General features: G+C 45.1%; 1 protein-coding gene across 2 annotated transcripts in view; it reads left to right on the top strand.

Moving 5' to 3' along the window:
• The window catches only part of DSTYK (dual serine/threonine and tyrosine protein kinase), a 51,778-nt gene extending 41,034 nt beyond the window's left edge, over window positions 1-10,744 (top strand). For both annotated transcript variants that reach the window (XM_070384564.1, XM_070384563.1), the window contains exons 6-13: window positions 2-178; window positions 1,008-1,137; window positions 1,484-1,640; window positions 2,079-2,211; window positions 3,827-3,940; window positions 5,949-6,063; window positions 7,444-7,578; window positions 8,012-10,744. In XM_070384564.1, coding sequence (XP_070240665.1) covers window positions 2-178; window positions 1,008-1,137; window positions 1,484-1,640; window positions 2,079-2,211; window positions 3,827-3,940; window positions 5,949-6,063; window positions 7,444-7,578; window positions 8,012-8,199 — 1,149 coding nt within the window. In that variant the 3' untranslated portion in view covers window positions 8,200-10,744. The remainder of the gene's footprint in view (window position 1; window positions 179-1,007; window positions 1,138-1,483; window positions 1,641-2,078; window positions 2,212-3,826; window positions 3,941-5,948; window positions 6,064-7,443; window positions 7,579-8,011) is intronic.
• Window positions 10,745-13,295: the final 2,551 nt, after the last annotated feature.

The following is a 13,295-nucleotide window of genomic DNA, read 5'->3' as shown; positions in this document are numbered from 1 at the left end:
GATCATCCAGCGCATCACTTGGGTGAGCCCACCTGCCATCACACTGGAGTGGAAGAGGAAGGTGGCCCAGGAAGCCATCGAGAGCCTCAGTGCCTCCAAGCTGGCCAAAAGCATTTGCAGCCAGTTCAGGACTCGGCTCAACAGTTCTCACGAAGCCTTTGCAGCTTCCTTGCGGCAGGTGAGTCTGTCGGAAAGGGAATGCAACCGGATCAAGCAGAGAGGAGCCTCATCCGCTGTGGAGTGCTTTATCTACTGCCCTCCATATAATTGTTTAAAAAATCATCAGTATATTTTCTTTCTGTTGTGTTAGAGGATAATACTAAGTTACAGGGTGTTTCATCAATAAATGTTTCATGTGGATGTTTTTCTAACTCTAGAGAGAATGGAGAAAACTCAGAGGAATGAAAATCAAGGGGTAGGAATTTTACATGAGTTTATATAGTATTTTAGGAATGAGTGACAAAAAGGGATGGCATTTCAGCTTCCATGTGTGTGCTTAGTCACTCAGTCACGTCTGACTCTTTGCAATCCCATGGACTGCAGCCTGCCAGGCTCCATGGGGATTCTCCAGGCAAGAATACTGGAGTGGGTTACCATGCCCTCCTTCAGAGGATCTTCTCAACCCAGGGATCAAAGCCAGGTCTCCTGCACCACAGGCAGATTCTTTACTGTCTGAGCCACCAGGGAAGCCCCCAACTTTCATAGTAGTTTGCAATTATGTGACATTTGCTTGTGCCTTTGGAGGGTGGGGGGTGGTGTGGGTGTGTGCAGTTGCATATGTGTACATGTTTGTGGAGGGGAGGGTGGGTAGTTGTGATTATACATCCAGGAGGAAAAAATTACTACTTAATGAGTGCTCAGTACCTGCCAACTCCTGAGTTGCGTTACATGCATCTTAATTCTCACAGTTACCCTCATGAGGTAGATACTGTTATCCCTATAATAGGTGAGGAAGCCAAAGCTGGGGACCTGATAAGCCATATTTCTTTCTTCTTTTTCTGTCCCAGCTGGAAGCTGGCCACTCAGGCCGGTTGGAGAAAACTGAAGATCTATGGCTGAAGGTTCGGAAAGATCATGCTCCCCGCCTGGCACGCCTTTCGCTGGAAAGCCGTTCTCTACAGGATGTCTTACTGCATCGTGAGTCCTTACTTTTTCCTGGAAATTGGAGGGGGCTTCTGGATATCTAATATCTTCACACCCAACCTCGGAGAATGCCACAGTCTAAAGCTTGCAGAGCTGTCTAAACATCTACTATTTTTGAGTTTCTGATGAAGTCTGCTTGGTCCTGCTGTTTATATAGTTCCAATAACACAACCGAAGTTTATTTAAATTAAAGCAGTTAGGTTACTACTTTACAAAACACCCACATTTCTTCCCCTGGCATAGTTATGACTTCTTGCTTCCAGGCAGGTCCGCGTCTGAATCTCAAGAGTCAGTTGCCCAGCACGTTCACACCCTTGCTGCCTTATCTCTTGCCTTACAGGTAAACCTAAACTGGGGCAGGAACTGGGCCGGGGCCAGTACGGCGTGGTGTACCTGTGTGACAGCTGGGGGGGGCACTTCCCTTGTGCCCTCAAGTCGGTTGTCCCTCCAGATGAGAAGCACTGGAATGACCTCGCTTTGGAGTTCCACTACATGAGGTAGGTTCTGGTCTCCGTCAGCTTTGTGGGGAGCAATTCTTCTAGAGAAGAACCTAGAAACCTCGTATAAATTTTGTACCAAGAGATACAGTGTGCCCTGTCTCTCCATTCCACGTCTCACAATGTTGTAGACCAGTATTTCAGGGTCAGGTCCAGAAATGTGCTCTCTTCAAGGCCTTTACTCCTTTCCCTGCCCTTTCCCCCCATCCTAATTCTTAGACACATCCTCATATTTGCCTTTCTTCCTTAGTCCTCAAAGCCTGTCCCCTTTCAGATTCCATAATTCTCTGTCCTTGTTAGAGAGGCCATTCTCTTTGCCCTCTCTCTGTCCTGAGGGCCATTACTCTGGGCCTGGACTAAGCATGGTCCCCCGTGGTGACGTGCTACTCGAGGATAGCACCTAGATGCTCTAGCCCAGGCCTCTCTGCTCCTCACCAGGTCTCTGCCAAAGCATGAGCGCTTGGTGGATCTGCACGGCTCCGTCATCGACTACAGCTACGGCGGTGGCTCCAGCATTGCCGTGCTGCTCATCATGGAGCGGCTGCACCGGGACCTCTACACAGGACTGAAGGTGAGGGGCCAACAGGGGGTGGCCAGTTGGCAGCCAGGTTCATGGGCTCCTTTCTGGCCTTTCCTCCCTTCTTCCTGATTCAGAGCCTCTAGCTCTCATAAGACATTTTTGGAGTAATCAAACTTTATTACCTTCAGTTCCAAAACCCTAAAAAATGTCTCAGAAGTTGTTTTTTGGCCCCATTTTATATCTAGAATATTGCAATTCACTACTTTTACCTATTGTGGTAATAGTAAAAATCTAGACTACACAGAGGAGCAGAAAAGCTTCCTATAACGCTACTATTCTTTCTTTTTTTTGTTCTCTGTGAATTAAACCAGTTTTTTTGGTCAACAAATATTTATTAGTGGTTACTTTGTACAAGGCCTCGTATTAAGCAACATAAGAGGATATCAAAAAACATATATATATATATAATTGGAAAAAAAATATATATATATATATATTTTTGCCAGGACTTTAAAAAAAATTGGTCAGTGATCATTTCATGAACAGGTGGCATTTGAGTTTGATAATACCCTGGTGGGTAAAATTTGGGCAGATGTTGGAAAGAAGAAGTTATACCAGGGGAAGAAATAGGCTAGTGCCCAGGACGTGGGAAGGACACTCTGACTGTGTGGAGCAGGTGGCTCATTTGGGAAATAGAGGGGAAACGACATGCAAGGAAGTGCTGGGAGCAAATTATAGAAGACCAGAACTGTGAAGAATTCCATAAAATTCAAATCCTCTTGTAGACAGTGAGAAGCAAAAGATTTTGAACGAAGGTAAAATGTTCTCAGTTGAATGCTGAGTTCCCCTCAACTAAAACAGCCCCCAGCAGGGAGATAGGGAGGTTTCTTTTGTTTGTCCTTTACACAAGCTAGAAAAGCTAACCCCAGAGTGTCTGGTAGGTTTCTTCTGACAGGTGCCTCTTTTCCCAGTTTATATGGAAGCTTTCAGAAGTAAGACAGAAGAATCTTCAGAAATGCTTACAGGAGCCAAGAGAAATCAATAAAGTGAAGAAAAGGACTCTCCAAGTGGCTTCTTCTTCATTTCATGGGAGTTAGGCTCAGCACCTTGAGGTGCTTTTCCATAAGTGGGTTAGAGAACCATATATGGGCTTCTGGATAAGTGGTATAACATTCTCCAGAATTCAGAAGACCCTAAATTGGAACTTTGCTAGAAGTAACATGAATGACTTTGGCATTTGAATCCATAAAACCAAACCTGGACCAACCAGGCCTACAAAGCAACAGAAGTAAATCTGCCTGAGAGTCCTAGAAATACTCACCCTGAGTCTCTAAGGCAGTTCTAGAGTTGATTCAGGTTAGAGATGAGCTCATGCCTTCGGGTGTTTGGTTGTGGCTCTCCTGGTCGCCTTTGGGGCTCGTCCGGCTGCCTGAGTGCTGCCTCCAGGAGGCTTGCTCTGGCCCTTGCAGCTTGCCTTTCCTTGCTTCTCCCTTGTCTCCCTCTCCTGCCTGCCTTCCTCTTCCCTTGTTCTCATCCACTTCTCTGCTCGTGTGCCCTTGTGTGCACAGTCTCTCAGTACTTCACAGAGGAACTCTCAGTTGGTATAAGCGAGTTGGGTTGAGGAGTCGTCCTCTTGGTGACACGTAAACCCTTTTGTCTCCCCAAGGCTGGGCTGGCCCTGGAGACCCGTTTGCAGATAGCCCTAGATGTTGTGGAGGGAATCCGCTTCCTGCACAGCCAGGGACTTGTCCACCGTGATGTCAAACTGAAAAATGTGCTGGTACGTAAGAGCTGCTTTCCCCAGGGTAACTCCCTGTCTCTGCGTGTAAGTGACCTTTGGAAGGAGGTACACATACATCAGGGCTTCCCTAGCGGCTCAGATAGCAAAGAATCTGCCTGCAATGGAGGAGACTCGTGTCTAGGAGACGAGCCCTAGGTCGGGAAGACCCTCTAGAGGAGGGAATGGCTATCCACTCCAGTATTCTTGCCTGGAGAATTCCACGGACAGAGGAGCCTGGCTAGCTACAGTCCATAGGGTCTCAAAGAGTCGGACATGACTGAGTGGCTAATACTTTCACATATAAATATAAATTTGTTCACAGGAAAAGACTGGGGTGAGAGTAGAACAGTTCACAGAAGAATAGATGGATGGTATCTTGGACTTGCAGCGTAGGGAAGAATTGCATCATAAGTCTAGTTTATATTGCTTAAGGTTTTTCCTCCTAACCCTCGTGAGAAAATTTAAACTTACAGAGAAGCTAAAAAAGTGGTATGATGAAGACCCACACACTGCTCATCCAGATTCATGTTCTCCCCCCCAGTGTAGGCTGTCTCTGTCTCTGTCTCTCTCTCTTCACCTGCATATGCATGCACATTTTTTTACTAAACTATATGAGAGTAAGTTGCAGATAAAGGTCTGCATCTAGGGAATTCCCTGGTGATTCGTGGCTAAGACTCTGTGCTCCCGATGTAGTAGGCCCAGGTTCGATCCCTGGTCAGGGAACTAGATTCACGTAGTTGCAACTAAAGACCCTGCATGCCACAACACAGATGGAAGCTCCCAGTGCCGCAGCCAAGGCCGGGAGCAGCTAAATTAATTTAAAACAAACTTTGCTCCCAAATACTTCAGCTTGTATCTCTAAGGAAAAGACATTCTTCCACATAATTAAAATGCCATTATCGGGGCTTCCTTGCAGCTCAGTGGTAAAGAATCCACCTGCCAATGCAGGAGACACAAGAGGAGTGGATTTGATCCCTGGGTTGGGAAGATCCCCTGGAGAAGGAAATGGCAACCCACTCCAATATTCTTGCCTGGGAAATTCCATGGACAGAGGAGCCTGGCGGGCTGCAGCCCATGGGGTCAGAAAGAGCTGGACAGGACTGAGCACAGCACGGCTACAGTTACATAAAGATTTATAACGTTGTGTTAGTTTCTGGCATTAGCAAAGTGATTCCGTTCTACATATCTGTATTCTTTTATCATATTTTTACCAATTCTATGCCATTACAAGATACGGAATATAGTTCCCTGTGCTATAAACATTGTTGATTGTCTGTTTTATATGTATAGTTTGTGTCTACTAATCCAAAACTCCTAGTTTATCCCTCTGCCACCCCTTTCCCCTTTGATAGCCATAAGGTTGTTTTCCATGTCTGTGAGTCTGCTTCTGTTTTGTAAATAAGTTCATTTGTATCATTTTTAGACCCCACATAGAAGTGGCATCATATATTTGTCTCTCTGTCTGACTGACTTCTCTTCTTTTGATAATCTTTAGGTCCATCCATGTCACTGCAAATGGCATCATTTCGTTCTTTTTTGTGGCTAAGTTATATTCCATTATATATACATGCAGTTGCTTCTTTATTCCTCTGAGACATAGATTTCCTTAGGAAAGGAAACTTGAGGGTGTCAGAAAAGCCCTCAGCTGACCAAAGGAGCTCAGCCTTCTTACTTACCAACTTTCTGCCCTGGGTTCTGGAGGTCAGAGGAGAATAATCAGGAACTGAAATACTTTCCTTATGTCCTTCACTTACTCATTCTTCCACGATTTGCTAAGCTCCTGATGCGTGCCAGGCACTATGTATGTGCCGGGGACGCAAAGATGAAAAAGACAGTCCTTGCGCCAGGTTGCTTACGGTTTAGGGAAAGAAGGAATGGGAGTGGATCTGGAGGCAGAGCTGATGAAGTGCTGCTCTGAGGTAGATGCCTCCTTCTGAGCTTGGGTATGTAGTTGAGCACTGTGTGCAGGACCAGGCATAGGGTGACTGTCATCCTGCTTCGTCGGCAGTTGGACAAGCAGAACCGTGCCAAGATCACAGACTTAGGATTCTGCAAGCCAGAGGCCATGATGTCAGGCAGCATTGTGGGGACGCCAATCCATATGGCCCCTGAGCTTTTCACAGGTAAGCCGGAGGGCGGGGAGTGGGTTTTGGAAGAGCTCTGTATTTTAACCAAGTGCTACCCTTCGGACTAAGTAATACCCACAAGTACTACTGGCAGTTCTGGTACAGGCAGGGGAGGAACCAGAACAGGAGAAACCCAAGACAAGTAGGGAGAAAAGGAAGAGGTACAGGAGCAAGAAAGACAGTTATAAATGGGGGGCACCAGCTGTCTTCTGGCTGTCTCTCTGGGCTGTTAGTGCCGTAATTGCCATAGTCAACCAATTATTTAATCAGAAAGTATTGATAGAGTGAAGTCAGAAATAGAAAAATATCATATATTAACACATATATTGCAGAATCTGGAAAAATGATACTGATGAACCTATTTGAAGGGCAGGAATAGAGATGCAGATGAAGAGAATGGACTTGTGGACACAGCAGGGGAAGGAGAGGGTGGAACAAATTAAGAGAGTTTCACTGACATATGTACACTGCCATGTGTAAAATAGATGGCTAGTAGGAAGCTGCTCGGGCTTCCCTGGTGGCTCAGTGGTGAAGAATCCGCCTCCCAGTGCAGAAGAGTCGAGTTTGCTCCCTGGGTGGGGGAGGTCCCCTGAAGAAGGAAATGGCAGCCCACTCCAGTATTCTTGCCTGGAGAATCTCATGGAGCCTGACGTGCTACATTCCATGGGGTCGCAGAGTCGGCCACGGCTGGGCGACAGCGTTAGGATCGGGAGTTGGCTGGACACACTAACTGTAGTGTACTCACAGTAGTTAGTAGTCGTGTACTAACTGTAGTCTTACGCACATCGCAAAGAAGTAGACAGCCATCATTTTTCTTTCCCTGACTTTAAAAAATTTCTATTCCCACTTCTATTATTTGATCTTGGCTACTTCATATTTAAAGTCCTTTGATCGTTTCTACTGCAGTTCATCCTACTGTTGTAAACGTAATCTTTCTAAAATATTTTCTTCATGTTCCCTCCTGCTCTAGAGCATAAATGACCCCTTCTACCCACCCAGTCCAGACTACCTGACTTTAAGTATCTTCATGTTCTGCTTCCAACCTATTTACCCACCTGTGTTTTCCAATTTTATTTCCCTAATACGACCTTTCAGGATTAATCTTCTTGACAGTCCCATTAAAATTAAAGGCCTGTTTTCCTTCTCCTTTGTCAAGTTCTAGTCTTGGTTCTCTTAATCTTTGGCCTTCCCAGTGCCATAATTGTTTATACTATAAAATGGGCATTATAAATGTGTCCTTTCTAACAGGGTTGTTATAAGAGATAATGGATAGAGAAGGCTTTAGAAAAAAGTGTGAAAAGGCCTCCACTGATGGAGGTGAGAGTGATGCTGTTGATTCCATCCCTGCTCACTACTTGTCACACTTTCTTGCTGCAGGGAAGTATGATAATTCCGTGGATGTCTACGCTTTTGGCATTCTCTTCTGGTATATCTGCTCAGGCTCTGTCAAGCTCCCTGAGGCATTTGAGAGGTGTGCCAGCAAAGACCATCTCTGGAACAATGTGCGGAGAGGTAAGAGCCATGAGCCCTGCTTCACCGACTCCCCTGGCGGGAGCACGCTGAGACCCCCTGCTCCCGCAGCATCTCCCATCCCCCGCTCTGGCCACTCCACAGCAGGACCTCATACACGTTTAAACCATCGTGGAATCCAGAAAAGACATTTAAGTCCAACCTTTCCTTCCAGGCAGCATGGTTCTGAATTCTCAGAAGGCTTTTTTTCTTTAAAATGTCTAATTCTTCAACTTCCTATGCCGGTATATTCCAGTTTTTCATCACTGTTACTATTAAGTTCTAACCTAGATAAATGCAGCTGAAGCCAAAACTTATTGCATCGTTTAGCATCCTGAGCCCACACCGGGCAGTCGGCCTCGGGCTGATCACGCCTCTTCGTTGTGTCGGTCCCTTCTCGCTGCCTCTGGTCTTATTTCGATGCTCCGTTTTCTAGGGGCCCGTCCAGAACGCCTTCCTGTGTTTGATGAGGAGTGCTGGCAGCTGATGGAAGCCTGTTGGGATGGTGACCCCTCTCAGAGACCTCTCTTGGGCATTGTCCAGCCCATGCTCCAGGGCATCATGGACCGGCTATGCAAGTCACATTCTGAGAGGCCAAACAGAGGACTCGATGATTCTACTTGACAGCAGAGACCTTTCTGTTTCACTCTTTATTTTTTTTTCCTTCCCCTCACCTTTTGGCTATGGGTAGAATTTGACATTTATTCATTACAGAGAGCTCCCAAGGGGACTGATGCTTGCTGGGAAACTTGAGACCCTCCCAGGCTGAGATGACTCCCAGATAGTGAAGAGTTGGATGGCTGCTTAGGCATATCCAGCAGTCCCCTGTACCCAAGCTGTTTCTTTAGCCAAGAAAAAAATCAGTATAAATCTCTTCTTATGAAATTTCAAGAAAAGTCGTACACAGTTCCCTTTTCCAGACTCTTTTAGCTCCAGCTGTAATGGGGACACAGCTTCCATTGTGGAGCCCACATTCCCAACATTCTAAGAAGCCTTAGTAGTCCACACTCCTATCTACACATGGGAGGCTAGGTTTTTCTCTACCCAGAGCCGCTTTTCAGTTTACCCTCTGTGGCCTAGTTTGCTCTCAGACATTAGTTTGCTCTCAGACATTAGTTTGCTAGCAGATGCCCCATGTCTCTTGCCTGAGTAGGAAGAAGCAGGGGAGGGGCTAATGCTTAGTAAGGAGATGAGTGGTTACAGTTCATTTTTTAAAAAGTATCAAGAAAAGGTGCAAAATATTCCTGAAAGTCTCCAGGCCAGCCACAGTCCAGATGTAGATATTTGGAAGTGTTATTTAAACACTCAGCAGGCTGAGTACAGGAATACATATGTATAACATGTGTTTATACTTTGCTTTTGTTTAATAACAGTGTCCACTAATTTTGGGTTCTTTATTCCTTGGCACCCATTATTTAAGTGATGGAATGCCATGAAATGTACTGTATTGTATATTACTTGGGAAGACACTAGATATTCAAAGAAGTCTGGCAGTTCTTGGGCTGTAGAGGGCTCCACAAGACCAAAGTCTTGAAGATTTTACCTCCTAGCTTTGGTTGTCTGTGCTCCCATGTGATGTGGTGAGATTGTGGCTGGGGTAGGAGGAAGGGTGGAGAGAAGAATTACCCTTACTATGTTCCCTCCTTCTTACCACCTGAATTAGGGAAATTCACCTCAGCCTGAAATTGATCACCTGGCCACTTTAATGTGCTTGGAGTCTGGGCCCTTCTGTTGCTTCAGAACTGGCTGAGGAACCTTCCTGCCGAGCAGTCAGGAGACACAGTGGGGCCTGGGGCTCCAGAGTCGCTGCCGTGGCCGAGGGAGCTGGCAGCAAGGTTGGTCTGGGCAGACTGAGGGACGCACGTTGGGGTGGATTTCCCTAGACATGCCCTAGTTCCCTGGATCCTCTGCAGAGAGGGGCTCATTGAGCAAAAGCCTTTCACTTCTCTAGAAAGGAGGGCTGTGCTGGTTCTTCCCAGACCAAAGAAGTCATTTGTGACTCCCATCAGTTTTAAAGGGACAGAGCCTAGGCAGCAGCTTCTCCTAATTTTTAACACTAAAAAGAGTGAAAGGGAAGGCTATAGTACTGCCACAGATAGAAACACGGGACTGTACAACTCTCAGCTCCTACCTGTCAGCTCTCCGTTGCATTTTTGGTGGTTTTTTTTTTTTTGCATTTTTGCTTGAGCTGCCAAAGAGGCATCGAGAAAGTTTTTCCCTGATCAGAGAAGTGGTTTGGGGTAGCAGGGCTGCAAAGTGATAACTGCACTGAACGACACTTTATTTTTTGGCTTATTATTTAGCACTGAGAAGCCAAGGGGGTTGGTGATTGTAATAGCACTTTGGGGAGTAGACTCCCCCTGGCCTTGCTTTGGAGAGAAGGCATGCGTGGTATTCCATCTGACTAGTCAGGAAGTTCGTACTGCATCAGAGTGGGATAAATGGCCCTCCAAGAGTCCATTGCCAAAAGAGTAGTTGCTTTCTTTGAGTTTTCAAAGCTTGATTTTTGGATTTGCTGGATCAAATAACCCACTTTTTCTTTAAAAGAAAAAAAGAGGGTTTATCCTTCTAAGTATGAGGGTGGGGTGGGTTAGGACTAGTGGGTGTTTAAGTGGGTTAGGTGGGAGCAACCTTGAGAAACTTGTATGGCAAACTCCCTTGGGGATTTTAAATAGCACTACTGTTCTTAAAAGGGTTTTATTTTTAACTTTATCTGCTTTGTTAACATCCAGTCCAGCTGAGCTGATGGAAAACAGACTGTGTGTGAACACCTAACATTGGAAACCGGTCTGGATAGCTTGTTGTCTTTTGTCTTTACGTAATGTTTTTGTGTGTTTGTTTTAAAGGACTAATGTTTATTATTACAGTGTTAAATAAAAGTGTAATATACTAAGTATGTAGAATAAAAGTGCAATAACAAGAGAAAATTACTCAGACACAAACTGCAGTTCTTACACTCTCTCCCCTCTTGTGCTCCCTGTCTCTATCCATAATATTTTTACAGCAGGACAGTGTTAATTGTGTATATTTTTAAGCCATACAACTATGGGTTAAGTCTTCATTTAGTGTAATTTTGAATGGCTGGACTTGGTTTTATAGCGTGTGCTTCTGGGATGCACACACACCAGATGTGCTGTATAATAAAGATCATATTAACATTTTAGGTTTACATCTATTTGGCTTTTGTTTTCCCTTCCCTGGCTATGTCTACCGGATGCTCCCTATTCCATTCCATTTCCACTGGGCTCCTAGAGGTCTCTCAGTTTGCCATAAAGATTGACCGAACATGTTACTCTTCCCCATGGATCACTCCCAGTCCCTGGGCACTTGACATGACTAGAGGGTGGGGCCTGGGAAGGGGAGGTAGGACAGCAGAGGAGAAGGGGGAAAAGTGCAGTGGCAGCAGTTTATTTTTCAGAGCCTCTCCTGGGTTCACACCCTTTGCACCAGCCTCTCTTTAGCAGGAACTTGCAACATTCTAAACTTGTGCACAAGCCTGGCTACTCTTTATTACACTCTTGAGACATTTGGGGCATGGAATACAAATATGGGCCTCTCTGCATTTGGAATATTTGAACTTGTTTTTAGGCTCAAGCTGCTCTTCAGATTTGCTTCCTTGGCAGTGCCCAATGGACACCATCATAGGCCTCTACCAGCAAGCAGCAATCTCTGTAACCACCAGGGGCTGTCAGCATGGAACATGCCCTCTCCCAGGGGCAGGTGTGTGTTGTGTTTTGTTTTGGATTACAACATCAGACTCCATGGCTTCTTCACTTTTTGCTGTAACTGCTTATGGTTTGTTGTTCAGTCACTAAGTGACGTCCAGCTCTTTGCAACCCCAAGAACTGCAGCACGCCAGGCTCCTCTGTCCTCTACTATCCCCTGGGGTTTGCTCAGATTCATGTCCATTAAGTCGGTGATGCTATCTGCTGCCCCCTTTTCCTTTTCCTTCAATCTTTCCCAGCATCAGGGTCTTTTCCAGCAAGTTGGCTTTTTTCATTAGGTGGCCAAAGTATTGCAGCTTCAGCTTCAGCATCACTCCTTCAGATAAATATTCAGGGTTGATTTCCTTTAGGATTGACTGGTTTGTTCTCCTTGCTGTCCACGGGACTCTCAAGAGTCTTCTCCAGCATCACAATTCAAAAACATCAATTCTTTGGCACTCAGCCTTCTTTAGGTCCAACTCTTATATTCATACATGACTACTGGAAAAACCATAGCTTTGACTCTACAGACCTTTACTGGCAAGGTGATGTCTGTGCTTTTTAATACACTGCCTTTGTTTGTCACAGCTTTACTTCCCAGGAGCAAGCGTCTTTTAATTTCATGGCTCCAGTCACCATCTGCAGTGATTTTGGAGCCCAAGAAAATAAAGTCTGTCACTGTTTCTATTGTTTGCCCATCTATTTGCCATGAAGTGATGGGACTAGATGTCATGATCTTATTTTTTTGAATGTTGAGTTTTAAACCAGCTTTTTTACTCCCCTCTTTCACCCTTATCAGGAGGCTCTTTAGTTCTTCTTCACTTTCTGCCATTAGAGTGTTATCATCTGCATATCTGAGGTTGTTGTTATTTCTCCCAGAAATCTTGATTCTAGCTTGTGATTCATCCAGCCTGGCATTTTGAATGATGTACTCCGCATATAAGTTAAATAAGCAGGGTCACAATAAACAGCCTTGTCATACTCCTTTCCCAGTTTTTACTTAGTCGGTTGTACCATGTCTGGTTCTAACTGTTGCTTCTTGAACTGCATACAGATTTCTCAGGAGACGGTAAGGTGGTCTGGTACTCCCATCTCTCTAATTATTCCACAGCATAGTCAATGATGCTGAAGCAGATGTTTTTCAGGAATTCCCTTCTTTTTCTATGATCCAGCAAATGTTGGCAATTTGATCTCTGGTTCTTCTGCTTCTTCGAAACCCAGCTTGTACATCTGGAAGTTCTTGGTTCACGTACTGCTGAAGCCTAGCTTGAAGGATTTTGAGCATAACTTTACCAGCATGTGAAATGAACACAATTGTACAATAGTTTGAACATTCTTTGGCATTGCCCTGCTTTGGGATTGGAATGAAAACTGACCTTTTCCAATCCTGTGGCCACTGCTGAGTTTACCAAATTTGCTGGCATATTGAGTGCATCACTTTCATAGCATTGTCTTTGAGGATTTTAAATAGCTCAGCTGGCATTCTGACACCTCCACTAGCTTTGTTTGTAGTGATGCTTCTTAAGGCCCACTTGACCTCACACTCCAGGATGCCCAGCTCTAGGTGAATGACCTAGACCTTTTTTGTACAGTTCTTCTGTGTATTCTTGCCACCTTTTCTTAATCTCTTCTGCTTCTATTTGGTCCTTACTGTTTCTACCCTTTATCATGCTCATCCTTGCATGAAATGTTCCCTTAATATCTCCCAGTTTTCTTGGAGAGAACCCTAGTCTTTCCCATTCCATTGTTTTCCTCTGTTTCTTTGCATTGCTCATTTAGGTAAACCTTATCTCTCCTTGCTCTTCTCTGGAGCTCTGCATTCAGTAGGGTGTATCTTTCCCTTTCTCCCATGCCTTTTGCTTCTCTCCTTTCCTCAGCTATTTACAAAGCTTCCTCAGACAACCACTTTGCCTTTTTGCATTTCTTTTTCTTTGGGATGGTTCTGGACCATAACATTGCCTCCTGTACAATGTTATGAACCTCTGTCCACAGTTCTTCAGGCACTCTGTCTACCAG

Source organism: Bos mutus, chromosome 16 (assembly GCF_027580195.1).
Source record: "Bos mutus isolate GX-2022 chromosome 16, NWIPB_WYAK_1.1, whole genome shotgun sequence".
Taxonomy (NCBI): Eukaryota; Metazoa; Chordata; class Mammalia; order Artiodactyla; family Bovidae; genus Bos; species Bos mutus.
The sequence above is the reverse complement of the archived record's forward strand: the minus strand, read 5'-3'. Positions and strand labels throughout refer to the sequence as shown.